Source organism: Megalops cyprinoides, chromosome 21, assembly GCF_013368585.1.
Source record: "Megalops cyprinoides isolate fMegCyp1 chromosome 21, fMegCyp1.pri, whole genome shotgun sequence".
Classification (NCBI taxonomy): domain Eukaryota; kingdom Metazoa; phylum Chordata; class Actinopteri; order Elopiformes; family Megalopidae; genus Megalops; species Megalops cyprinoides.
The window spans coordinates 17,779,995-17,807,336 of NC_050603.1; the positions used below are offsets into that span (position 1 = coordinate 17,779,995).

The 27,342-nt window shown below is 42.5% G+C and overlaps 1 protein-coding gene across 1 annotated transcript; it reads right to left on the minus strand.

Moving 5' to 3' along the window:
• Positions 1–145: 145 nt before the first annotated feature.
• On the minus strand, positions 146–22,668 carry fndc5b (fibronectin type III domain containing 5b). Its single transcript, XM_036555066.1, has 6 exons — positions 22,110–22,668; positions 10,616–10,731; positions 9,087–9,285; positions 4,220–4,309; positions 3,365–3,547; positions 146–2,219 (listed from the first exon to the last, which is right to left on the minus strand). Exons 1-5 carry the CDS (start codon positions 22,177–22,179, stop codon positions 3,408–3,410), a joined length of 615 nt encoding a protein of 204 aa, XP_036410959.1. The 5' UTR covers positions 22,180–22,668; the 3' UTR covers positions 146–2,219; positions 3,365–3,407.
• Between the last annotated feature and the right edge of the window lie 4,674 nt (positions 22,669–27,342).

Here is a 27,342-nt window from a genome sequence, read left to right on the forward strand (position 1 = left end):
CTGGGGATGGTGCAGGTGACCATGCGCATGGTCTAGGAGGCAATAGCGATTGACGCTGTTCTTGAAAATCAAACATTTTTGGTTAGTTTCTACCTTTTCAAAAGGAGGGATAATGGTGGGGTGGGGGAACTTTCCCCTAAAAAAAAAGGAAAAGTCAGGACTTTTATTTCACTTTCCATCGATGTAAATGGCACCTGTATGGGGTCAGTGCTTTGCTGGTTAGAAGCATTGCATGCTGGGATATGGGCAAACTGATACCCTGTCTCCAAGCTGGCTTGAGCTGAAGCCAAAGCTGGCTAAGCTAACCCTTCACGGCTGCATTTACATTGCATTCCCCATCACCAGAGACATGACTTCACACACGTTTAGAAAAATGTACATTCATACTTTACTCATGCTAAAGCATGGACAATCATCTCCTTGCTGCTTGTCTCCTAATTCCTCTTGCCAGTGGAAGCAATGTTGTTACAGTTAGCTGAATCACATAACTCACTTGAAAGCAGGGCAACACCAGTAATGATGACTACCTGACCTGATTTGGTTAGCTCTTTTTCAGCTTGACAAAAGAAGATGGAAAGCCACCTGGAACTTGACCTAAAACTGTGTTATACCAGCCTGGTCCCTGCTCTTCAGTGGATAAGGGGCATGACAGTAGTTTCCCATGTGTTGTCATCACAAGGCCTGAGCTGTTTGGTCTTATGAATAGCGTTCCTTGGCTCTGATCTTGGGTTTATTGCTGTCAGATGAAGCCTTACTAAACCAATTGCAATGACCTAGAAAGGGTGTAAATCTCAATTTAGACCACTCCAACAAAATCTGAATGGTGGTACAAATGGGTGTCAAACCTTAAGGTTTAAACCCCTTTTGAGGTCATAGGAAATGGCCTATTCATTAGAGCTCTGAAGGCTAAGGACCATGCTGAACCCTCTTTAATACATCCGCAGTGCTGAGTAGCTCTTTTCTGGGAAATTTGTGACAGCTATTTAAAGTTATTACATCACTGTAAATTCTGTTGGACAGATGAAATCACAAAATTCCAAAGACTGGGTTTGTTAGGACTGAATGAGGAAAAATCAATGAAATTTTAACACGAAGACAGACAACAGATGGTGGGAGAACAGGCAAGGCAACATGATTTTTTTAACACACCTTTTTGAAAACAGAAGTCATCAATGAGGCTATAATAAAAATACTCATTATCATAATAATAACCATTGCCATCATCATCTTCATCATTACTATTATGACAACGACAACGTTTAAGGATCAAATGTTCCAAGTATTGTAGTTATGTGCTTTTCTGAGACAGCGATCTCTTGTGCTGAAGAGATAATACAGACCATTAAAGATTTATTAACATTGCTGTTGGCTGCTGATACTAATGAATAAATGTATATATTCATTAAAGGAGTCTGAGGGAGAGTCCAGACCCAGACAGCAGAGGAGATGAGAAGCAGCCAATAAGCTCGCTAGCGTATTTTTGGGACAAAACGCAGACGTCCCGACCAGACGGAAGCTTCACCAGAGGCTCTTACAGAGTCCGAAATCAGCCTGCCGATATCCACGGTGCTCCTCCGATCTGGGAACCAATCAGATCTGATTCAGACAAAACCAGCTCTGGAATGACATGAGGAAAAGGCAGGAGACAAGAGAGATAGAGAGTGACAGGGAGACCTGAGAGAGAGGGGGGGGAGAGAAAGAGAGAGAGAAAGAGCAAGAAAGAAGAGAGGAAAAATATAATTTGCTGTAAGCTTCTCCCACCTCAACAAAAGTGGTGGAAGTCCTGCTTGCTTACTGATAAGGAGAGAAATCTGAGAAAAATGGTCCCTTTCCCTGCCACATCATTGCCTGCTTCTCCATGGCTCATAGATTTCACGTTATCTTCGCTGCCATGCTGGAACAGAATGGTGCATTTTGGGTGGGGTGGAGGCCCTGCAGAGTGACTTCACTAAAGACGAGTGTTCCCCAGCTCCTGCTCTGCCTCACTATGGGCTCCTTTTACCCCGGGGAGCTTCCCAGTTCGGGCCACGCTCTGCTGGTGAGAGTGGGCGGGCAGAGAGAATGCTCCCAGAATTCCTGGCTCTTCCCAGCATACCAAAAGGCTCCATTGCACCACTGGATTACTTGTTCCTTTGATTTTGAGCATGTTTTTGCATGAATGTGGACAGTCACACCTCGATGATGTTCACTGATGGCTCTCTGTTCTGATTCTTGGGGAGCTATGAATGCAAGCACAATAGTAGCAACAATAAGTAAAAGAGATATCAATCAATCAATCCATTTGTCAGTTGATAAAAATGTATTATGTATGGTACATATGACAAAATAGTTGTATGTAGTCATATGTATTTTGTATGACAAATTGACAAAAATGCACAACACAGACGTGACTGAAGAAACTTAAATACAAAATATAATGGTATAAAATAATAGGTCACTAGGAGTATAGGATGAAACAAGTGAGAAATGAAGACAGAATGAGTATGCAGTAACCTCCACTCATTTAGATCATCCATGACAAAGCCTACCAAACAGTGTAGCCTTTCCATGTGATTATGTCACAGTTTAAAACTGCATGGTTATTCAACAGGTTGTTAGCTGCTCGTTGTTCCTTTGGACGTGTGAGACTGTGATGTTAATATCTTTTTTAACACTCCACCGTATTAACCTATAAAAGCGTCTAATGTCCCTGGTTCTCAGTTCAATGTCTGCATGTTTAACATTTATGGGAATATTAAGATCAGAAGCTCCGGAGTTCTGCAGCCTTGCACGCTTATAAAAATTTCATAACCTCAGTGTTCCAGCCGGGTTCCAGGGCACTCGGGTCTCTAAACGTCCTGCATGGAACCAATGTTCCTCAGCAGAATGGATACGCGTAGCTCTGCCCAGATTCAGACCAGAGCCAACTGGGCAGCTCCACAGACCAGCCAATCCTGCTCTGCAGCAGCGGCTTGGCACTTTTCACTGAGCTCTCTGGTATTTCGGGGGACTTTGTTGCACTGCGGGGTGGCTGTGGGCAGCCGCACTGTCCTTCTGCTGCTTTTGTTAAAGGACATTAGGCTGTACTTGACCGGGACTGACTGCAGAGTTAAAAATTCTGGCAATGACAGCAGGGGACGCTTCCCTGGTGGTGCCGCGCCACTCAGCGTCCCGCCGAGGGTACAAGGAGAAGTCCTGGTGATACGTGGCAGTTTCAGCAACGTTCGGAGTTGCTGCAACGGCGCAGCAATGTGAGAGTATTGCCAGTTGGCTTGGGGAAAATTTGCAGTGAGATTATGACTTTGGATCATCTTGCATTCCAGGCAGATGGGTTCGGGGGAATGAGTGAGGATTGGGGTGTGAAGGAGAAGCTGGGAAGATTCACCTGCTCAGGGCTTTAGGGGGTTGGTGGGGGCGGTGGAGGCTGATTATACCTTGCTGCGCAACAGCCCCCCCGTCGGGTGCTCTGGTGTACTGCACTCTGAAGAGTTCTTGGCTTTATCCTTGTTGTTATTTGGTTCGTTGTCTTTGATGATGTCATACTGGCGGCAGAACAAAGCGATCACACCTGAGGAATGGAGACAGGGAGGAAGGGGAGGAGGGCGCAACAAACAAACCATTACACCGCAATTGCCGCAGGTGCAACTGAGGAAAGGAAAAAAAAAACTAAAAAAGAACTTTGATGAGTCTGGAACTGTGTAATGTGCATAGCCGCATACCCATGCTCATTACTGTGTCTTGGATGCACCATTGTTGCACACTGTACATTATGCTGATTTATTATCTTTTGTCTGGAAGCAAAAGCGTAACAGAGAAACCTGGGAAAGGCACCTCTGGTCTAATTATACCGTAATGACACACTTTCTTCTCATTCTCATTAAAACTGTCTATTCCAGCTGCAAGCAGATCCTGACAAAGGAATGAAGACTCTGTCTTTCCTCTAATCAACAGTGTTTGAGTGATAGTTTCAGTAACCAATCCAGAGGCACTGCCGGTATATAAAAGATCATATCATAAATGCCAGTTCTTTGCCTTCAATGATGCATCTATGCACCGTATGTAAATCGACACCCTGTTTCACAATCACTATGCAGAGATGCTCTAAATGGTGTGTGTGTGTGTGTGCGTATATGTGTGTGTGCGCGCATGCGTGTGTGTGTGTGTGTGCACCTGCATGCGTGTAAGTGTGTGTGTGTGTGTGTGTGTGTGTGCACGTGCAAGTATACAGTCCTCCCCTCACCTGCCCACATGATCAGCACCACCACAATGATGATCAGCTCCCCTGCCCGCAGCTGGGCCCTCTGATCCACCTCCTCCATTGTGACCTCATCTGCAGGGAGAGAACGGGTTTACATGCAGACCTGCATGCTTGCTTGCTTAATAGTTCTGCACATGTGCTTAATGTTTCCCCTTCAGACCCACACACCTGTTCAAACACTGACCTGCTCAAGCATTAAATTGCTTACCTGTGAACCGCACACATGTTCAATTGCTTATCTGCAGGTGTACACAGCTGTTTAAACTGCGTTTGCACACCTGTTACTGGACCTAAATGAGGTCACTGTTCCTTTTTAATTACTGCTGTTCTTTCAGATTATTTTTATTATTTTTTTAAATGAGTTAATTAGTCGTTTTAGCCTCCGGCAAGGCTGACTGAAGGGTAATGTATGGTACAGTTACACCAGCAGTTACTGCAATCGACCCTCCCTCTTTTATGGGTGCAAGTTCCTATGGGCCACTGGACAGCAATGTTGCTGGAAATCTTCCCTAGATGTGCTGCACAAATAAATTAAATAAAGCTAATCTTCAAAGTAAGATAATCCACAACTTCCGTCTGCTGTTTATGCCCTGATAACAGTCCGTACGACTCCACATCCCGTACACTACAATGAAGAGGTTACTTTGCCACAGCCTAATGTTTAAGACTGATTTCTCCGTGCCCTCCCTGTTTACCTCGGGAGTGTTCGGTCACATTAACGTTTCAAGTCCCCCGTCAACAGGAAACCTCGTTAGGCTCCCCCCGGTGACATCAAAAGCTCAATAATTAATGCCTTGTTAGCTTAAAAGCCAGACAGAGCTTTTTGGACTCTGCTGACACCTCAATTAAGCCGCCATTTACCTCCCGTGGAAAGGTTCAAAAAGAAGCAGCACTCGCAGCGAATGCTTATGATGCGAGCGGCCTTGCTGGTGGGAAATCAAAAGGTGGCTTGAGAGAGGAGGGGAGAAAAAAAAAATCATAATGCGGGGGATGATTACTGGGGTTAATTCGCGGCCCTCGATAATCATTGTTGGAAATTCTCAGGGTTCTGATGGTCTGAGGGCTGCGAGGATTCTGGCTTCAGCGCGCGGCAGGGGGTGGGAGGATGTCGGCTTTTGATCTTCTGCTGTGCCCTCTTTGAACTGATATCCTCAGAAACACACACACACACACACACTGATGGCTTTGGTTGCTTTTCTCGGGTCACACATCTGCACGCTAAAGTGTGACCCAGTTAGGGGAATACTGCGGCAGCATTCGCCATAGATCCAGAGGGCCTTTATCAACAGGTTGTCTTGTTCTGCGTATGCATGTTTACGCATTTATTCCTTTTCACTGAGCCAGTTTAGCTTCTCTCCTTAGCTATCAGAGTTTAAGAGGATCCAAAGAGAGCTACAAAACCTCTGGGACCGCCTGGCCTTTTTGGCAAAACTGCAGCATCAGTGTTTGCCCTTTTTCTGAGGAGACGTACTGTACACCTCTTGCTTGCCACTGCCCGTCCTTTCAAGAAACTGGGACAAAAGAAGAACAAATTAAAGCATCTCTAAATTATGTCCGGAGCGCAGTCCCTTTAACCTCTCACCGCCCCTCAAGCTTTGCCTTTTCTCTGTCTTTGTAAGGGCTCTGATGCAGCGGCTCCCTGCAGCAGCCTGCTCTGGGTCTGACTGAGGCTGTGGGAGAAGAAGTGATGGAGAGTAAAGGAAGTAAAGGATTAAAAGACATAAAATAAGCTTTGGTTTCCCTCACCCCGGATTTACTGTAGCGTTTCCCTGTGGTTTTGCTCCGTTTCACAGAGCCTCACAGAGGAAAGTCACAAAAAAAAAAAAAAACACAACCGTTACATCCTGTCATCTAAACCCATTTCCTCTGCGCTCTGAGCCAACGGGAGCTGTTCCTTTCTTCCAGGAGCCTCATGGGTAATCGCTGCACCAGCTGTTCTGATCACTGTTATCTGCGCGCATGCGATGCACTGTGTGCGTAGTGCATCTTAAAGATGAAAAGCGAGCTGTCATGAACACTGGGAGGACAAACTACTGACTGTTTCATTTCGGATTCTGTTAGCAAGGTTTTGCAGGTAGTGCACATTCTTGCTTCTTTTTCTTTAATGAAAATCAGTAAGCATATGAAAATGAACCTTAGGGAGAGTATTTATAATGGCCATTAAGAGGCTGAATTATATAATGCTTGATGTCCATATGGAACATATACTTACACATGGCAATTTATTTTCAAACACATTTGAACGTACACTTATTTGCAACCTTTATGAAGGTATGCACATATGTGTCAACATTTTGATCAATGTATCTTAGAATATAGTAAAAACATATGTTCAAAAGAAATATCCATATGTTGTGCATATATTTTAATAATATTAAACATTTTACTTGTATTATATGTATATTTTATTTCCATATTTTATTTGCAGGAGCATATCTTGTGATGTATTCATTTTCTCTAGGGGATAGAATAGTTCTCCAGTTTCCACACTGATAAATTTGTTCTGTACATGCCTCACACTCCAGCATTTGGGTATGCTATATACTTTTTTATAAACTTGTTAATGTTACAGTAACGGGTAGTTATGGGTTCACTACGGTGTTACATTCCTTATGCATGTACACATGTGGTGGGCCTCTGTAGCTCTTTGGAACGCAAGGGGCCAAAGCACTTTTTGTCTTTGTTGGAGGCATGTCATACTGGTATCCTGAGGCTAGGTAAATACACTCAGACCCTGCTGGTTCACTTCATAGTCTCCAGACCAGTTTCAGAGAGCGTAGAGTTGACTGTTACTGCTCTTCATACCACATCCAGAGACTGCAGTCATTTAAGATCCTCCAAACCAGATCTGGGGTATGTGGAGTCACCTACTACTCTCCAGACCAGATTCAGAGTGCATGGGGGTGATTATCTACTGTTCTCCAGACCAGTTTCAGAGTGTGTGGGACACTTTAATATTCTTCAGGTCAGACTGAGGATGTGCAGTTCCTGAAAGCCTACGATTCCACAAAGCAAATTCTACACGGCTCTGCTCGTACAGCCAACCAAACACCTGTGAGTAGAGGCAGACGAGAAAGAAACAAAGCTCTCTCTGCAGACCCCTCCCTCATCCTCCGTCTCCGCCCGGCATCTCACTTGAACCAGTTCCAAAGTGACAACCGGGGCAGAGCAATTAATTAAGCACCTGCTATTAAATATCATGGAAAGGTGAAAAATGACTCACTGAGCCGCTCTGCATCTCTGAGACTCCAGACTGATTAATGCCCCCCCCCCCCCCGCCCCCCGCTGCACCGGAGTTTTCCGTCCTCTGACAATTACCATCTGGGCCTAAACTCACGCGCGAGACAGCTGTGTCTGTGGACAGGCGGAAATGGGGAGGCAGAACTCCAGTCCTGCCGAGCTTGTTCCATACACCTAGATTCACTAGTCAAATGCACCTGGTTCCACAACTCATTAATTCAATAAGACAACTGGGCCTGAGACAGAACGACAGTTAGATACTGCCTGGCTCTGTGGGACTGGGAGGTGCATTCTGGATCCAGTAAAGTGAAAACCAGTGTGAAATCCCAGGGATATTAGTCATTGAATTGAGTCATTTCAGAATTTTTCATTGTGTGGAGAAATGTGAAATATTTGGATATTAAAATGACGCTTATTGTCCAGCTTCTTCAGACACTACTGCTGTATCCTTAAGCAAAGGTATGCATCTCAGGTGCAGCAGCCTAGCCATACAATCATACTGTAGGATTGACAGCTAGCATTTTTTCCCCAGTTAATTTTAACAGCAAAATGACCTTAAACACCATTAGCTACAGTATTTCAAACGCCAAATGAGCTAAAGGACAGCTATAGGAGGTTCTAAAATCAATGGCTATTTGGTTGGTTAGGCAGTCACCTAGCAACAGAGCCAGTGCGTTTTGATGAGAACTCTCCTAATGTCAACAAGGGTTTCAATTACCTAAAAATCATAAACTACTATTACTTAATATTTATATAATATTTCTAGATCTATCTATCTATTTATTTATAATTTATATAATTATTTATACATAATAATTATTTTAAAAATCTCCATAGAAAGTCTCTGCACTCTCCATAGAAAGCACTCTTAAACTGAGCCCCTTGGGCTGGACATCAAACTGCCGCTGCAATGTGCCAACAATGACCATCAGCCCAAATTGGCTTTGTTCTGCTAGATACAGGTGTGGGTAGGTTGGCCAGGGTTTCCTTGTCTCACCACATCAGAACTTACCTAGGGAGTGTCCGGCACTCAATGAACACTGAAAAAGAATGTAATTTCACCTATTTAAGATTCAGCTGCCCAACATGTCCTCACTTTAAAAACATTGGGTTTTTTTGGTGCTGGGGTAGGATGCAGCCACGCTATACTCTTAATTTTATTGCTTGTCTTTTGTATGTAAAAACATCTGTATAACTGATGGAAATGACTACAATATGTCTTGTTTCTGCAATGCTCAAAATAGAATGTGGAAAATTGAATCCACATTGTTGCTGCCTACACATGCATTCCAGAGAAAAGGATTTGTGCTCAATGCACGAACAATATTGATGGCAAGATTATGATGTCGCATACTGTTCAATTAGGATTATGAAAAAATAATGATGCCCTCCGCTTTTCAAAACTCAGTGAAATGTCAGAACTCAACAAGCGGATAATTAATTGATTGACTTGTGCAATTAAGCATTCAGGTGGAAAGAAAAAACCAGACTCATTCAATCCTCCAGGACAAGTCAGAAACACAGATTTTCAAATCGATGCTCAGCTCCCTCAGTCTGCCTATCCCTTGTCCACTGTTCCCAGCCCCTCTGATTCAGAGGTGCAGTTTACCTGGGCTCTTAGAGGCCAGCTTCTCAGCTTCCTTTGGGGTGCGGAAGAGCACAGGCTCGCTGGGGGGACTGGTGCCACTCAGACTGATAGACTGGACGTGCACAATGTACTCTGTGTCCTCCTCCAAGTCCCATAATGCACAGGAGCGGGTGGTGGTGTTCACTTCCTGGATGAAGCGCAGCATGCGAACGTCCTTCTTCTGTTTCAGACGACATGGAGAGGCACGAGAAAATTTACCACAGTGCACATGCATGTGCACACACACTTACACACACAAACACACACGCGCGCGCAAAAACATGAATGTGCACACACGTATGCATACAAACACATAGAATTTCACACACATACACAAACACATACCCTCTCTCTCACACACACAAACACACACTCACATGTGTGCACATGCACAAACATGAATGTACACAGGTGCACACACATATGCATACAAGCACACACAATTTCACAGACATACACAAACACATACTCTCTTTCTCTCACACACACGAACACGCACACACGCACACACACACACACAGGTACCAGCGTCGCAGGAGCTTAAGCCTCCACCAGATAAGTCATTGTCTTAAGTTATTCATGCCTAGCGTGAAACTCAGTGACAGGGAGTGATGGCAGTGCGCGGCGCCAGATGGAAACCCGTTCTTACTGAGGACGAGGGCCGCGTCTGAGCGCTGACGGATCTGATCTGCTCGGGTGCGGGGGCCTGCGAGAGGCAGCAGGAAGAACACACTGTTCTGACGGATCTGAGCCGGATGATTCGGGACTCTCACCGTCACCCCCCCCCGCGCTATCCCTTCGCTCATCTCTCGCGTCCCCCCGGCCCTGTGTGACGGGAGCCCGCGCCATCACATCCGTATCGCTGCCGCACCGCCACTGATTTATGCTTTTATCGCCCGCCTGTGTCTGAAGGTGCCTGAGGATTTTTTTTTGCTTGGAAATGTGCCAATGCCCTGTTTGGGCTGGAATATAAATACCACTGACTCTGATTGGTTCGCACCGGCAAGATTTGTCATGGCTCTAAGAAGGAAACAGACATACTTCTGTGCATGGATAACCCTCTGCATACAAAGTCCAATTTACTACCAAAGTTCAGTCCCCAAGGTCCCAAATTTAGTTGTTTTACATAAATAACCTGAGTCCCTAAGTCCATAATCTTTGTAAATACTTGTGACCTCATTAACACATCTAAAACCACAAACCTTAATATTAGGTCTCTGTATGTTTTTATTTGTATTAATGTATACCTACATACCAGTCACTAGCAATTACAAAGTACTTATGTATAAAAGGCACTTAATATAAAATTAGTGCATAATTTAGTGTATGAAATGGCTGTCACTGCTTGCTCTCCTGTTATGATTGGCATTTTATTGTAGCATTCCACAAGGATGTGACACCCTCTGCAAAGTCAAAAAAAGACAGCTGACGATGGGGCGGTGCGTGAGACATGTGGTGACTGGATCTTACTGTGCTCCTGCAGGGTAGAGGGGGACATCCTCATTCCTTACCTGCTGGGTGATGGCGAATCCAATGACAGGGTCCCCTTCAAAGATGTCCCACGTCACCACCGCAGAATTAACCTTAAGAGCCTTGATCGTCACATTGAGAGGAGCTGACAGACTGTCTGGAAGCACAAACACACAAACAGGGGAAGGAATTGAAGGAATACTTATGTACTGCATCCTCTTACTGTATGTTCACAGGTCCTCCAGAGCACAGGGCTGGTGTTTAAAAGAAGCTCAGAACTTAGAACAATACTGGCTGATTTGGATCGTTTTTCTTGTGGGAGGACTATGATAGATTTTCCAGATATAGACCAGACAGACAGCTCAGTGTACTTCACACTGAAAGTTCTGTCTCTGCTGTTATTGAAGCTAAACGTGTGCTGATTTGCTGGCTCCAGAATCTAAACCAGTAGTATCTAAACCAGAAAATCCACAGTAAGCACTGGAATGCTAACAGTAGGCCTACTGGAACCTCCTGTCACTAACTGGAACCCCCTTGACAGGGGACACATGAGCTGAACATCTGGCCATCATAGAATATCTGTGCTACTACTGCCTGTTCCCCTAAGGGAAAACAGTTTTTCTCAAATGTGGGATTGATAATAGAGGGATTTAAGGGAAACATGCATTTCTTAGGAATGGCCAGCTCATGCCTTTTGCAATCAAAATTGACTCATTCTTTCATTTTTGATGTGAGAAGTCCTGAGGTCCAAAGCTATCCAAGGCTAACCAACTCACAAATTTGACCTTGGCTGTCATGAGTTAGCTAGCTGGTTAGCAACACATAAGTTGTAATAAGTAGTATTTGTTTTCAATGCGGGTCTCAACGAGTGCTGTGTACAAGACCTGTGAATTTCAAGGAAAAATAATTATTTTCCACAATTGTCTTCAGAGTGTTGATTCTGAGCTCTAAATGCCACTGACTGGCTTTTTCGTGTACGTTACAGGTAATGACATTTTTTCCTCATGAGAAGGATTAGAAAATACTTGTCTGCACATGGCACTTTTCCTCAGAAGTCTGTATGACCCCTGCTAAAAAGCCAGGTGTGAGTTTATGACATGTACATCAATGAAGAGAAACAGCCAGAAAATCTCACCCAAGTGATTCCAACAGATGTATGAAACCATCCTGTTAAATTGCCCATAATTTTGGCAAAATCATTAAAACTCACTCTAAGAAATCTAGCAAAGTGATTAACATCCCAACAGGTCAGTAATCAAGTTCCCCTCCTCAGTGGCTGATAACAGCAGACCTGCCTCCCAGCTATAATATGAGCCACCTTGTTGTTTGCTAAAAGGTAGAGAAAGAAATATTTCTCAGAAAGATAATTCTAAGTTGGTACAATGGCACAAACGATAGTATCTACTCCTTCTGCTGTCTCAACATCAGCAGCTGGTACATGGCATTAGTACATGGTTCTTTTTTTAATCAAATGAATGGTTGGCAAACGAGGGAAAAAGTGATTGTTGTGGTGGACTTTCTTCCCTTGGCAATAGAGTCAAAATTGAAAAGGTAAACCTCTTTCATGAATCGTAAAAATTTCACAACAGTGTGGTGACTGCCTCCCCACATGAACCCAGATTTTTGCGCTTGATTCAGAGTGAGGGGAAATTCTGCTTGGGATTACTGTGGGTTGGTGGTATCGCAGAGCCGGAACACTCTGTGAAATTCTCGCGTTCCTCCAGTGCCTCTGAAATCTCGGGAGGTTCATTAAAAGCCAAAAACAAAATATACAGTGGATAAAGCTGTCTGCTCGTCCATGAAGGAACCTCTCAGCTTCAATAGTTTCGCTCCCCATTTAATTAGCACCAAGACTAATTAGGAAAGCACCAAGAGGCCTAATGTTCCACTCAATCAACCTCAATTGCAGTCGCAAACTGCAAAGATGTTGGCTAAAATGTAGACTTTCATTATTGGTTTGCGGTACTAGAAATATCAATCAATAAGGCACTTTTCCGTTATCTTTCTCTGCTCCTGGACGGTTCTGTACTAAGAGTGCTTACCCTCTAAATTCATCTCACATGTCACCCTGCATCCCTTCTTTCCTCTCCCAAAAGCTCTTTTTTCACTTGTGTTTTCAGTTGTGTTTTGGCCTGATCTTTTTTTTGTAGAACCAGGACTAAAGATCTACGTTGTGTTGAAAAATCCAAAACTAGGCCAGATTATAAAGGTTATGCTGCTTGCGCAAAAAAATCATTTTGATCAAATGTCTGTAAGTACTGTACCGCTGTGGGGCTTAAAAAAGCCATAATTGCTAACCACACCTCCCACTGCACTCAATAAATAAACTAATAACCCTGATCTCCCCAATGCGGCCTTGCATACACAATCTCTGCTCCCCAGGCCCCGAATTATGGAAACTATCTTAATACACTCTCGTCAATGACTGTGGTCTGAGTCTGAGCTAAATATGATTTGCATTGATTGACCCCTGCGCCGGCTAGAGCGGCATTGATTCCTTTGTTTGGTTTTTTGTCTTCTTTTGTTCCCTGAAATCACGCTCCAAAACAAGCCTCCTAACACTGCAGGAAGAGGTGTCTGTTCTTCATTCCAGACTCCCCTTTGAACTGGCAGCTTGCATGTAGGCGTCGCTTTGATTCCTTCAATCGCACCTACACTGATCATCAGCGACTGGGATTCTAATTACCCTAAGTCATTTTGCTCTAATTTTGCTTTCATTACTGTATGTGAAGCCTAATAAATTATTTATTACTGATTCCGCCCATAAATATGGAACTCATAAACAACACTTGTACTTATTTGTGTTGTTTTGTTCCTAATTAGGAGCAATATCATAGATATTTCATATTTCCTGGCTTGAAGAGTTATTTGTTTCTTATTTTCTCTAGTTTGAAACTATAAAATTATGCTTTGAATTTTTCCCTGCAAGGCACTATGAAAATTCAAATGGATGGATTTGAAAATTTGAGCCTCATCTATCTGAAATATTAGCTCGTATCACGAATGTCATGAATATATTCATTATTTTCAGCAAATGTTTGCTGCTCTGGGATACACATAGAGATCAAAGAATAAAGTTTAAAGTTAAAATAAATATGAAAATATGCCTGTTCTTCAAAGTTTCAGCTACACAGTCAAGTAAATTACCGAGCAAATTCATTTCACAAATTCTGATTTTAAAACCAGTTCTTATGTGTTTTAAAAATAACAGTGGTCATTGGTATTTCCCAAAGCACACTGCTGAAAGACGTTGTGTGTGTGAAAATGACATCCCAGCTATAATTTATAAAGGGGTTACTTGCATGTCTTTATGTGATTTCCAGTTTCGTTACCATTTGTGTTCCCTTGTAAAATGAGTGCACTGAAAGGGCTGCACAAACATAATGTTATACTATTTTATTACTGTATCATATTATTGTAACTAAGTGAAGCACAATCGTTAAAACTACTTCCACGAACTTGAAGACGGGTCAGTGCGCTCATGGAAAGGATGGCCAGGAAGAAATGAATGAAATTAATTCCGTGCTGCCTTGGCCGGATTTGGCCTCTTGAGGTGAAACACAAATTAAACAGCACACGTTCATTGACATAGCTTTGCTTGGCACTAATGAGAAGGAAACAGCATCTACGCGTCCCGCCTGAGACATTTAGAGTGGGCTGGGGTTTTAGGAGAGGTGCACTGAGAAAGTCACAAATTCCTTCAGCCTGCAGTTGAGTTTAGGGAGTGCTTATATTGAACCCTGTTCTTTCTCACAGGTGGTGACCAATCCATCTCCTGAAACATACAATATTTGACATCATCTTATTTACAAGAAAAGACACAAAGTAATGTGGGTGGTCACAAGATGGACGCTAACAGTATGATGTCATAATGAGTAAAATGTGTCTTGCAAGTGTCACAGTTCAAACTTAATAGTTTTTTTACAGTAAGTTTTTTTGGCAAAAAATGAATGAAAAACATGCTACACTGATATTATCATTATCCCCATATTTATTCAAGAAACCAAGTATTTCATTGTGTTAAGTTAGAAGTTAGAAGTTACCTTATGATAACAGGAATATGTAAGCATAGTCTGAAACCATACACATTACTACTATTTCAAATATTTGTTTTATAATGTATTCAGAAGACATCATCATGTAAAAGTTTAACCTGTAGGTTGTGGGTTTGAGTCCAATGTGTTGCACTGGCATTTTAACCTTGAGTAGGGTACGTCATGTGAAATACTTGAGAACATATCCGGTTGCTTACATAATAATAAGAATAATATGTGAAAATGTAAGCCTCATAAGTCACCCGGGATAAGGGTATCTGTTCAGCAGATATATCTTTTTAAGGAAATATATGCATGCTTTGAGACTGGAAAATTCCGGGTGATTCAGTGTGTGTCATGATCTCATCTCTATCTCTCTCTCTCTCTCTGTGTCTTTGCAGATTTCAGATTACAATCAGTTGACAGCTGAATATGAGGTGTGAGATCTCCCCAGACAGCCCTCCGGCGCACGCTGCTGTCACTTCCACTCTCCCTTCCCCTTGATATACAAATCTGAGGTTCGTGCGCTTTGGTGCTCACCACTCCGTGGCTCTCCATTATTGTCAAGACTGAAGTTACTCTCAGACTCTACGAGTTACATGCACTGTACTTGAATGTTTAAATGTAGTTGGTAAGATGTTGCTAGTTTTTAATAGGTTTGATAAATGTCTGTTTATAAGAGCCCTTGCTTTTTCCAACTTAATCAAAAACAAGGCGCATCCAATCACCTTCAGTTAAAACTGCTTAAGCGTAATTATCTGTGTAATGATCCATGTAAGGAATATTCACGTGGAGGCCAGCTATTGGCTAACGAGCCAAAACTTCACAATAGCAGCATTTTAAATGCATGTGTGTGGCTGCTGGGGGGTCAAAAGTGGGTTCTGTTTGTGGGTGCTCAGGATGTTTTCTGGTTTAAAATAAACCATCTTCCCTAAATTTGACTCTTTCCTGCTGTTTTGTGTGCTGCATATCAGCCAGCTCTGTAACAGCCTCTTGTTCCCTTTTATCTTTGCTTTCTGTGTCTCCTCTATCAGTCTTCCCCTCTTCTAGTGGAAACCAGGTGTGGCATTCAGTAAAAGGCTTCTGGCTGAGTGATGCCAGGCAGCCTCTCTAGAGGAAATGGGCCTGATAGAAAAGACTGATGGTGAAAAAAATACTCAGGATGCAGTCTGAAATGCACAAATCATTACTTCTCAATCTCCTCTGGCCTGTTAGTGAATGCAGATCATCTCCCTCTTGAAACACACTGGTTTGGGTTGCCAGCTGTCCATTCACACATGCAGAGGTGAACTCACTTTAGATTAATCCTGAACCCGTGTGGAAAGCTGATTGTGTCCCCAATGGGAAGGAAAGATATCAGCTGACTCATTGTTCACCTTCGCACCTGAGTGGCTGATTTTGCTCATCCCAAAAATTCATCAAAAAAATATTTCTAAATCTAAATTTTACAGTATGTGTAACCATTGTAGCTCAAGATGGGGTTCAGACCATAGCTCTGACAGCCCTGTGGTCTAACTGCCATGAAGGCCTAACTGATTTGCTCACTGAGCTTCAGGACCAGCAGTTCATATTCCACCTCCGAAGAGTAAAGGAAATGAGAATCACAGCACTATGGCGCTTATGCGTGAATGCAGCCTTAGACATACCACCAGAATACAGTATATATAGAATCAGCCTCTGCACCCAGAGAAAATACAGAGGGGTGCACTTGCAATCCATGGGGGGGTGGGGGGGGGGGGGGGGGGGGGGCACAAAATCTCATATCTTAAAAAAAGGTAATAAATACTATGTAGACATCGGGATATAAGGAGACAACTGGCAGCGCACTGAGGTCTGTCTGAGGGTGCAATGCACCCCTAAGCACCCCCATAGCACCAGCCCTGTATAGAATGATTATGACCACAGCATCCATTACCTCACAGTATTTCTGCATGCATACTGTTTACCATTCGTGAAATATGGGAGTCAGCACCAAGCTCCACGCAGATCTCTAAAGTAAGGCAGAGAAAGGGCTTTCACCAGTGTTAAAAAACTAATTATCATTCAGCCGTTTTGCATAGCTGTAGACACAAACAAGCCACTCTGATTAGATGAGGAGACAAAAAACTCGAAAGCATACAACTTCACAATTCTTTGACACGTTCCATCAGTGTTAGTTGCTTGTAGAGCTTTCTTATTTATTAAACAGAGTTCTAAAAACCTACTGACAGTGCTGCTTCTATAATTAAGATGAATTTTTTTTTATTATTTTCATGCTTTAAAGGAGCTCTGTGTTGTTCTGTCAAAAGAGTGTCATAAAGGAGCTGGAGATTTGTCATGTTGCTTTGGGGTATTCACTGTAATCTTTGCTGATGTGAAGGGATTTCATGCGTGCTTGTTTTTGAAGAGCTTAACAAAATGAAAATCATTTTACATTTCTCCTTAATGAAAGCTTACAGAAGTTAGAAACAGTCAAAAAGGTCTTCAGATGCTGCCAACTCCAGCAGTATGCGACGGCATGTGCTAAATAAATGTGAACCATGTAATATTGATGAATAATGAATGTAAATGTTTCAAGGAGCAATGTGGGGTATTCTCTGTGGAAAATGGCCAATCAGCCCCTTAAGGTGCGCACTACTCTGCAAAAATGGTAGTAGCTTTCACCTCCAGTTTCATCACTAGTTATTGGCCGCTTATCTGTTATCTATTAACAGCATTTTCACACACATACTAAGCTGTACTTTCCATGAGTCACAGTGCAAAAGGATGGAACTGCATTCCCAATAATTGCATATGCTCTCGTCTGTTGTGACATTAGGCATTGTGAGTTGGCAATTATCGCAAATGCAATTGTTGGTAGTTGAACGGATTCATTGCAGCCAAACAGGTGTGCTAATCTTGGAAAATCAAACCAGCAAATGTGGTTTTGTAGGCAAAGGGAAGCAGAAATCCACAACAGATGACAGTAACGCTCAATGCCATGTCTCCACTTTAATACTGGGGTTTAATGCAAACACACACGGTAAACAAATTACCTGTCGCTCCCCATCTCTAGATAAAAGCATTTAAAAAAAAAGACACTTCGAGTTGCCCATTTCCAGATCTCAGTTCTCAGGTCCATTAAGGGTGGTCTGATGAATGAGTCCACGTTCAACCACAGAGATACACCCTGCTCTGCACATATCTAGCCCCCTCCCACTCTATCTATGGTGTCATCAGCAGTTCTAGGCTGCATGTTCCAGCCCCCGGAGAACTGCACACGCCAGTGGTTAATGACATGGGCAGTGGCATTAAATTGGATCCGCGGGGCCGCAGGAGCTCGGGTTGGGGGAGACTGTGGGGTGGGAAGCCTGCACGGCCGGGAGAGATGAAAGTGCACAGAAGACAGGGCGCTCGTTTTCAGCCCACTGACACAGCACAGCGGTTCTGTTCCGTTTTCTTTTCCTCAATTTATTGCATTTATCAGGACCTCTCAGATTTTACCCCAAAAACTCCATGGGCGTACTGTACTGTGTGTGCATTCTCAAAGCATCTGGCAGAAATATGGTGAGGGTTTAGCTCCGAATCCCTCAAGTAATCTGTTTCATCTGAAGGAGATGCTCCTTAAATGCTTCAGCTGGTTCCCCCTTCTGCATAGAACGAAGGCCAGCTACTTGTACAGATTAAGAATATAATCAGAATATAATCAGATGCAATGTATGTCATTACCGTGCATCAACAGGAAATGCAGAAAATCTCCTAATCCTGCAATGCACCTTGATCGCAACAAGCATGGCTATATCGATGCAGTTCAATTAATGGTATTCCTGCATACTGTGAGCTCTCTGCAATTTAAACTAAACACTGTACCACTGAACATTACCAAAATGACAACGGACATTCTACATTCTACTGTATATGTTGTTGGTTTGCCATAAAGGTAAGGTTAAATTCAGCCCTTAATTTGCTGCCAAAAAACAAAAACAGAATCCTAAGGTGTTTTGTTGATGTAAGACAAAAAGCCACTGTGCCAAGAGGGTTTTAAGTTCTAAATGGACTGGACTAGATTACAACCCAAGAGAACTGGACTGGGCGAGAGTAATGTCTCTCATAATCTACACAGGCTAGTCTCACATTTCCTCACATTTGACATCTCTTATTTGCTTTCTCTTATTTTTTCATTGCATTGGTAAATTATCTTCTGGAGGTACTGTAGTGAATTCAATTAGCCAGTATTGTCAAATACACAGTATTGTAATTGGCAATGGACCTTGGTTTTGGGAACTATCAAATTTTGACGTACTGTCCACATAATTACTGTATACTTTTGCAGTCTGTTGGGCTTTCCTATTCACCATGCTCAAAGCAAATCAACATGAGGTACATCTTATTTACAACCAATATCAAAATGAATGTAACCCCAATGTAGTCCTGCCATTGAAGACAACTAGTGAATAATATACATTATATATAATATAATATATTTACTTAAGTAGCAAAATGCTCTGATTTTGCTTGTCAGAGTTAGCCAGTTTCTGCTCCACTCCAGAAGAGATGGATTGACCTGACATCACGTTATATTATTTTTGCTTAGACACTCTCATCCAGAGGGGTTTACACAACTTACCGTATACAGCTAGATATTTACTGAGGCTAATGTGGTTAAGGATCTTGCTCAAGGGTAAAACAGTAGTGCCCCCCAAGGGAATCGAACGTGAAGCCTTTGGATTACAAGATCTTTTCCTACACCACACTGATGACATCATTGCAGTGTCTTAAAGTGGCTGTAAAGGTTAACATACACATGGATTCGAGGGGTTGCTGATGACCAGCACATCTGATGACCAGGTCAGAAAAAGAGGGTTTTCTGGATATAACCAAAAGCATTTTGATATTTAAACTGGTAGCCAAATACATGCATGGAGCCAAATGTGAGGCACTGTAATGCCCTTTTAATGAGAAAATCAGCACTTTAGGCAAGCAAGAATACCACTCTGTTAAGTTACTGAATAATGTGTATTGCATTTTGTATTGTTTGAGAGGTAATACCATCACAAACAAGTACAAATGGTTTATGCTACAAGTATTAAAGTGAATGAAAATCATTTTGTATAAAACAAACATAACAGAACATAACAGACATAACCCATCAAATACGTATTTCAGTAAAGTTACGGAAAGATCGCTGAGTGATATGAAGACTTCATTCTGCCTGTGAAAGGGCAAGTTGCTCATCTATACTTAATGTTATGGCAAAACGTATCCCTGTTGTGATAGGATGAAAACAGCTAGCTTTAGCTAACAGATGTTCACATCCTGTTTCAGATTTGTCCATTTTGTAATATTGTTCTCAAAGTCTTTATAAATAGAAAAAAGAGGACTGTCCAATCCTCTCTCATTCAACATCCCTACTGGTTTGCAGTGTTATTTAAGATATTTATTATTTAATGAAGCATGTTTCACATTCTTGCTAGTAGTGTTAGTTAAGTAGATACCTAGCTAACATTATAACATTAGCTGTTAAATGGTAGCTAACCACACCATTTGCCTTGGAATATGCAGGCAGTGTGTGGGAGATTCCACATACCAATCAAACAGTAAATGAGTCATATGGTAATTTTATATTTTACCACATTTTCAAACACATTATTACTTCCTTTCAGTAGTGTAAGATGCCAAGATAGATTAGACAAACAATATTTCTGTGAGTCGTCTGGTAAGGCCAGCTACACAGCACATGTATGTGATGTAATATTCAGGTGGTCAGTATTAGTCTGAGTTGCAAGGAACTGGATTGCAAACGATTTTGTGCCTATTTGACAATAACACTTTCAAGTAGATATACAAAATGTCTGCAATGCCAAAGTACTCAAGGTGTGCAGGCGAATGGCTTTATTATATTAGCAAAGACAATGAAAAATTTCATTGCATATAATCTGTGTTATTACTGTTGTGCAGTTACTATGGAGTTAAACTATTCAAGTGATCTAAGCTGAGAAACTGCAAGCCAACTATTCCACTGTGTAAACACTATCGTGTTTGCATGATATTTTTCCATATTCTGTAGTATATGTGGAATTCATTTTGGAGAAAAAGAAAACAAATTATTATCCCAAAATGTATTGTGTATACTATTGTATACTGTAGAAGTGTTGTGTATACTATTGCAGGGTTAGGCCTGTTTCTGTCTCCATGTGAAATGGATGAATTTCATGAATGCCATTATTGTGTGTGTGTGAGATCAATACAGAAAGAATGCGCAGTGAATCCACAACGAAGTTAAAACAAGACACAAATATAAATGTATGGGACACGTTAAAGGTGAAGTCCTATTCCGGTGGTTTACAGATCTGTACAATCTAAAACCCCTAGGTGTGCAGCTAATGCAAAGAGAGTCTGCACTGAGGGCAAACACCTCACAAAGGCTTCAGGGTTTTTTTTCCCCCCTGCTGACTCCTAAAGACTTGGCGTCGAGTTCTTGTAGAGGACGAAGGTTAGGAATCTGACTAATAATAATAATAATAATAATAATAATTACAACAGACTTTAGGACACAATCTAGTCTTAGCATGAGCAAATACAGACATGCATTAGGAGCATGATATAACACACTGGAATGCGTATCTTTACAAAAACTTTGTGGCTTTCTGGAAAAAAAAAGGATTTCCTAAATGGACATATAGCAGCGTGTATACTGAGCTTTTTTGAAATAAGTTTATAATTAGCTCATACACATGTTACAGAATGAGGCCTTGAACACTGGTTGCTTAAATAGTCCATCGAGTGAGACTGAAAGAGAGAACAAAGACGAGCGTGCAATGATTTGTGCTTCCCGTTATGTGTGCAGTTCTTCATTACTAGACGTGATCTCTCCTCAATATAATGATGACACTAAACGAGAGGAGAACTGTCAACGGGATCACCAGACTGAGAAGCCGTAGCCTGGTTCCGAAACCGACCCAGTTTCTTTTTTAGATCCGAAGGTCAACCGCATCTTTGAATACAAAATATACGTCGTGAGTCAAGCAGAGCTATTTTCATGCACGACATCGAGGGACTGCGTGCAGTCTTCATCAGTTACGTCCTGTACACAAACTTGTTTTAAGGTCGCGGATTTCTGCCAATCCAATTAATTGTTTTACACGCCTGGTACTATTAACACAAAAACATGCAAGTGACATGAAACACAGGTAGGCTACGGTTGAACTACGTGAAAAACAAGACAACACAAGTATATGTCTAAATTGTCTGTTGCATGAATTATTTCCGTAAGCGTAACGCAGTTAATGCTGTTCATAAAGCTACGTGAAGCACCAGCACAAAATACATAGCGGCCAAAACCTAGTGAAACATACGTCTTTACCACACGCAAACCGCTTAGAAATGTATATGGAGTGGGGCGTGCTTAATTTCTCAATGTTCATCCCCGGCGATCTTCATTTCCCTTTTCAAAAATGTGGATAGAATATTGCACGCACAGTAATGATGCTTAATTTACATCATGTACTATTGACTTCGACACACTAAGCGAATACAAACTTACCCGCATGAACCCAAGACACACCGAGACAGCCCAGGAACAGCAGCGTAGCAGATAAAACTGTCTTCTCCATCCTTCAACCGATTTTTACATTCTGCTTGGCGGACGTGAAATCCCATTTAATCTGAGTATTGTATGTACCGAGACCGGCGCACATTTACTCGGCATTCACCTCGGTCTGCTATTCTCTCCGCGTATTGTTGCCTCATCCGAAACGGGCTTTCAATCTCAACTCGTTGAGTTGCCGCAGAAAAGCAACAGCAGGTCTTTCAACACCTAGGGCAGCGCAATGAGACCACCGTTCGACAATCAAGCGCTGAGCAGTTTCCTGTCTTTTTTTAAACGGCTAGAATTAAGAGTCCCGCACAGCCCACAACCGTTTTAACATACAAATAAATGCGATTTTTTTCAACGCAAACGCAAGCGCCCACCGAGGCTTGCCCTCTTTGCATCTGTGCCGAAAGTCTATTTGTGGAGGCGCGCAAGAGAACTCTGCTGCAAAATGTAAGGTGCAACCCCTGTCAGGCGGCGTAAATCCTGCCCATTCACTCTCACTCGCTTTGCAAGGGGCGACTCGAAAAGAAGCGCGCACCACATTGCCTCGCTGCGGACTTCCAGCCTCTCCAATCTGTCTTGCCACAACAGCTGAGCCAGGTTTTACCACTCAAAAGCCTCGTAAACTGCAGATTATACAGCAACCAATGCATTTTTGCCTTTAGTGCGGAAGACGTTTATATCGACTGATAGAGTTAACGTTTGTTTTCTAGCTATTTAGCTGTGTTTATAGAGCATGAAAATTTAAAGAAGGTTTTAAGAGGGGTTCCACCAGTGAAAATGCACCAAGTATTGTAAAAGATGTGGAATATTTATGAGAAAATGACGTTTCAATGCTGGTTGTCACACCTAAAAAATCCTGTCGATAGAAAGTTATGCCTCCAATCTGTGAACACATTACATTCATTTACATGCATTTACATTACATGCATTACATTAGCCTACATTAATTTACAAGCATGCATGTAATGTAATGAATAAATGGGGGAAATGGACATTATTGCAAATATTTGAGTATTTTGTCTTGCCCTTTAATTTCTATAGGTATGTCAGACACAGTGGGAACAATGTTCCTGCAACTACTTTTTCATAGCAGTCATGTGATGGTAATGGAATGGGGTTAGGAATTCAAATGAAGAAGGACCAAAATGTGACCATAAGACATTCCTGAAAGCTGACCACCATGTAATGTGACTGCAGTCGAAAATATGTCAATTCATCCTAAGGACAGTTTAGTTGATGAAAGTATGAAAACAACCCTTCTCTTGAAGTCTTTCAAGAGTTGATGAACCTTATTAAATGAAATGGCATAATCACAATGTGGCCACTTTCCCCAGACATTCGATTATTTTTTCGCAGGTGAAAGGTTGCAGTACTAATGGGAAATGCATTGTCAATAATGTGGCTGGGAAATTGAATTGATGGGAGTCTGTCAGTATGACCTGTTATACCCCTTAATAAACATCTCTGTCTGAACATGAACATTAATTCATCAAATAATTCATCTCAAGCACGCACATTCATGATTTACTTGCACGTTACAGTTTGACTCTCGTATAACCGCCTGTGTGTGTGTGTGTGTGAGAGAGAGAGAGAGAGAGAGAAAAAGAGAATGAGAATGTGTGTGTGTGTGTGAGAGAGAGAGCAGGAGAAAGAAAGAGAGAACGAGAATGCGTGTGTGTGTGTGTGTGTGTGTGTGTGTGTTTGTGTATGGTAGGAGCTTTGTGCTCCTTGGTGCTGTGAAAGTTTTTTCAATCCCTCGTCAATTTAGCAGCGTGGCTGAATCAATAAAAGGAGTCAATTAAATTTGTGTTTCCACATCAGATAGCTTGTTTCTGATTTTTATTAAAATGTTTTATAGCCAGTGTGCAATTCATATTCCTTTTGCTTTTTGTGAACACTTTGACATAAGGAACAAGCCATTGCATGGGGTCAATGTGATTCCCCTGCATGTGAGAGCTTATACTGGTCACCTTAACCTGACTGCACTTGGGAGGCCATTGTGGGTTAAACTGCTGGCAGCTGAACCGACATGTTTATGTAATGACCATATGGGCGATGTCATGCATGGTGGAACTCACTGCTCATTCCCAAATGGCAAAGGGAACGCAGGCGCAGGCAAATTACCCAAAGTACAGCAAAAAAGCAAATGCCTTATGTGAAAAGCTTCTCCCTATGACAGTCTCAAAGTTAAATACTATAATCAAGATCTGCAGAAATGGTATATTGGTTTTGATGTAGGTCCTGGAACCCAGTGGTTCTCGGATTGCACTGTTCATGGCATTCACAGAGAACAGTTTGGCACATCTTTTTGGGAGACCTGTGCTGCGAACTGCACTCATGGTATTGTTTCTAAACGGGAAGGTAAAGTTCCCTTTTCTTTCTTTCTCTCTCGCACTCTGTGGTATTGATTCTCTACCCTTCTGTTCAGAGCTTGGCTTTCCTCCGTCTGAAAGAGTGAAATTGCAGATCCACAGCTACAGGCAAAAATTGTGTCATGAACGTAAATGGAAGAGTCCTACTTACATGTGGACATTTAGAGTTGACCCCCTTACCCAAGGTTCCAGGACCCTCCTGCAGACATTATACTTGGAGCAGTGCAACTTGAGGAAATCCCTGTACAGACTCAGCTACCTGCTTGACATGAATGCACACATATAGTAGTGGGCACACACCCGCAAGCACTGAGATTTGCCCATCCTGTGTGTCTGACAACAGTCAAAAACACAATCTGTCAACCTCTTGTTTCTCACACACACATTGTGCACGCATACCTTTGACCCAGGGTTGAAAATGGAGGTGGCCAAACGCCCCGTTTCTACCCTCCACAGCATCACGGTCCATTACCAGAGTTTCCTTCACTTCAGCAAATGTAATGTCTGCTTGGTTTCTATTCGACCCGTAACAAAGTACAGTCTGTGTGGGAGGAGGTTTGAGCGAAGGCATCAGTCACCTTGACATAGCATACATGTACACGTGCATTAAAATGTTCAGCAGGTGTTCTGTGTATTAAGAACGAAAGGAAGGATTTACTGACTGATTGATCTGTTGCCGGCTTGGGAAGAGGAAAAATGAGAATGAGACCTCAAGGCTAAGAGCAAAAGGCTGAGGTCACTGACATGACACATTTGTTTTCTGTTTGATCTCACAATTGATTTCTACTGTCAGGTAGTTACATGGTTCTTTCATTATGCTGAGGAGAGGTTCTGATCATTGTTAGAGAGCAATCCTGGATACAGTTTGAACAGAGCTGTGTCATTGACCCCTTTCTTCAATGGAGTGGTAAAAGGAAGAGGGTGTAAGCAAATTTTCTTATGTGATCTGGGATGCAGTGTTGGCAGCCGTTGGAGAGATGGTCCCCCTGGCATAAGGAAATTAGTTTGTGAATGATTCCAGGTGGGACGTCAGTGTCTTTTCTTAGACTGCTGCAAGGATACCCCGCAAGAATGCAAGCCTCGTTGATGATGCAATTTCATATTCAAACACAGGACAAAAATAACTGTATCGAATTGAATGATGGACGGAAAGCTTTGATTTTAATTGTGCCATTTCCTGCTTCCTGCTAAAGCTCCAGACCAATCTGTCTGTGTTCTGGCTCAATGAATGCTCTTTGTATTTCCCAGGCACCTCATTCTTATTCCCCAGCTTCAGTGAGGCTCCAACATCCTCAATTAAACCCTGAGAAAGAAAAATAGTGAAGCCATTTTGAAGGATCATGTTGTAGACCATTAAGCTTTAGTTGATAGTAAACCACAAAAAACAATGCTATTAAAGGGATGAGCAAAGCACAAACTAGACGTGAATGTTGAGAGCTTGCTTTCATGTGTTTATTGGCATATAACCCAGCCCAGGGCCACCCCTTTTAAGAAGAGTACATGCAGATTGGCCTATTCAGAGCAGTTACGTCATATTGATTAAGCTTGGAAATGGCCTATTTTTCTTCCTTTTTAAAATGGCCCATCAGAATACAACCGCAAGTTCTTTTTTGTATTGCTAAATTGGGCGTGCATCTGCATTTTTGCCAGCTCATCAATATGACATAATTGCTCCAAACAGACTAATCAACAGGAGTTCTCCTTAACGGGTTTTAGTCAATAACCTGGACTGGGTAGTGCTGCATTTATTTTGCATTGTTGTCACCTGTCATCTAGTCCTGTGTCAGCCAAAGTTCACATTGACATCATAGGCTTAATCACATCGAGGGATGGTTAAATGGTGGCTACCAGAACATCTCTGTCAGCCCATGACTAAAAAGTAGAAAAGCTTGGTATCATATTCAGGAGAGAACTACAGCACACACACATACATGCACACACACACATACACACACACACACACACACTCACATGCACACACACTCACATGCACACACACATACACACACGGATAGGGAGAACAAGGGGGAAAGAGAAATGGAAAAGAGTGAAAGGGAAAGAGAGAGTACTCAATCTACTTATGGCTGCTGGAGGGTAGTGCTGGGATGTCATTGGCGTTCCTGCACTCCAGAGCAACTTTGCAAACAGCTGACATCGTCACATTTTCACATGTATGAATATTTATCATCTAGTCCATACTGGCTTCTCTGGAGCCTCCTACCCTCCTGACATGGAGGCGGACGTGTCGTTTCTGCGGTAGAGATGCATCGATTCCTGTCCTCCTTGGAACAGTAGGTGAAAGGGCACAAGTGACTTTTCTAAAGTAAGTGATCTGAAATGCACAACTGGCGGCCAAGGGAGAAGCTATCCTCTTAGTCTTAAAAAAAATCTTAATGGAAATCTGAAAATGATCATTAAGGCTTCTCTCGGATGCTACCAGGGTGCGCAGACAGGAAACGTGCCTGGCAGAGAATGTCACCACAGCAATGCACCAACAGAGGAGAGAGCAGAGAACCCTGAGCCGGTCGCCATGACTGCATTGTGCACGCGCTGTGTCTGCATCAACCAGGCCACGTCCGCACAGACATCACCCCCCCCCGAATCCAGGCTGCAGCTCCTTAATCCTCGCCCTATTCTGCGGGCAACCAGAGCCCGCGTCTGCAGCGCTCCGATAAGGACCAGAGGGCTCCGGGTCTTGTCACTGTGTTATATCTGCTTACCGCACAGTGAGAACCATCAGATACATTTACCGCCTTGGAGAGGATTCCTTGCACGGAGACAGGCCCGACAAAGGGAGCTCGCAGCCA

Bases quoted from the DNA above. Each gene is read 5' to 3' on its own strand.
- fndc5b (XM_036555066.1), bottom strand. From the start codon at position 22,179: ATGGAGAAGACAGTTTTATCTGCTACGCTGCTGTTCCTGGGCTGTCTC. The intron at 9,286-10,615 runs GTAAGGAATGAG...CGTCTGAAACAG, and splicing joins GATTCGCCATCACCCAGCAG to AAGAAGGACGTTCGCATGCT. The intron at 4,310-9,086 runs GTAAACTGCACC...CTCTCCCTGCAG, and splicing joins GCTGGCCTCTAAGAGCCCAG to ATGAGGTCACAATGGAGGAG.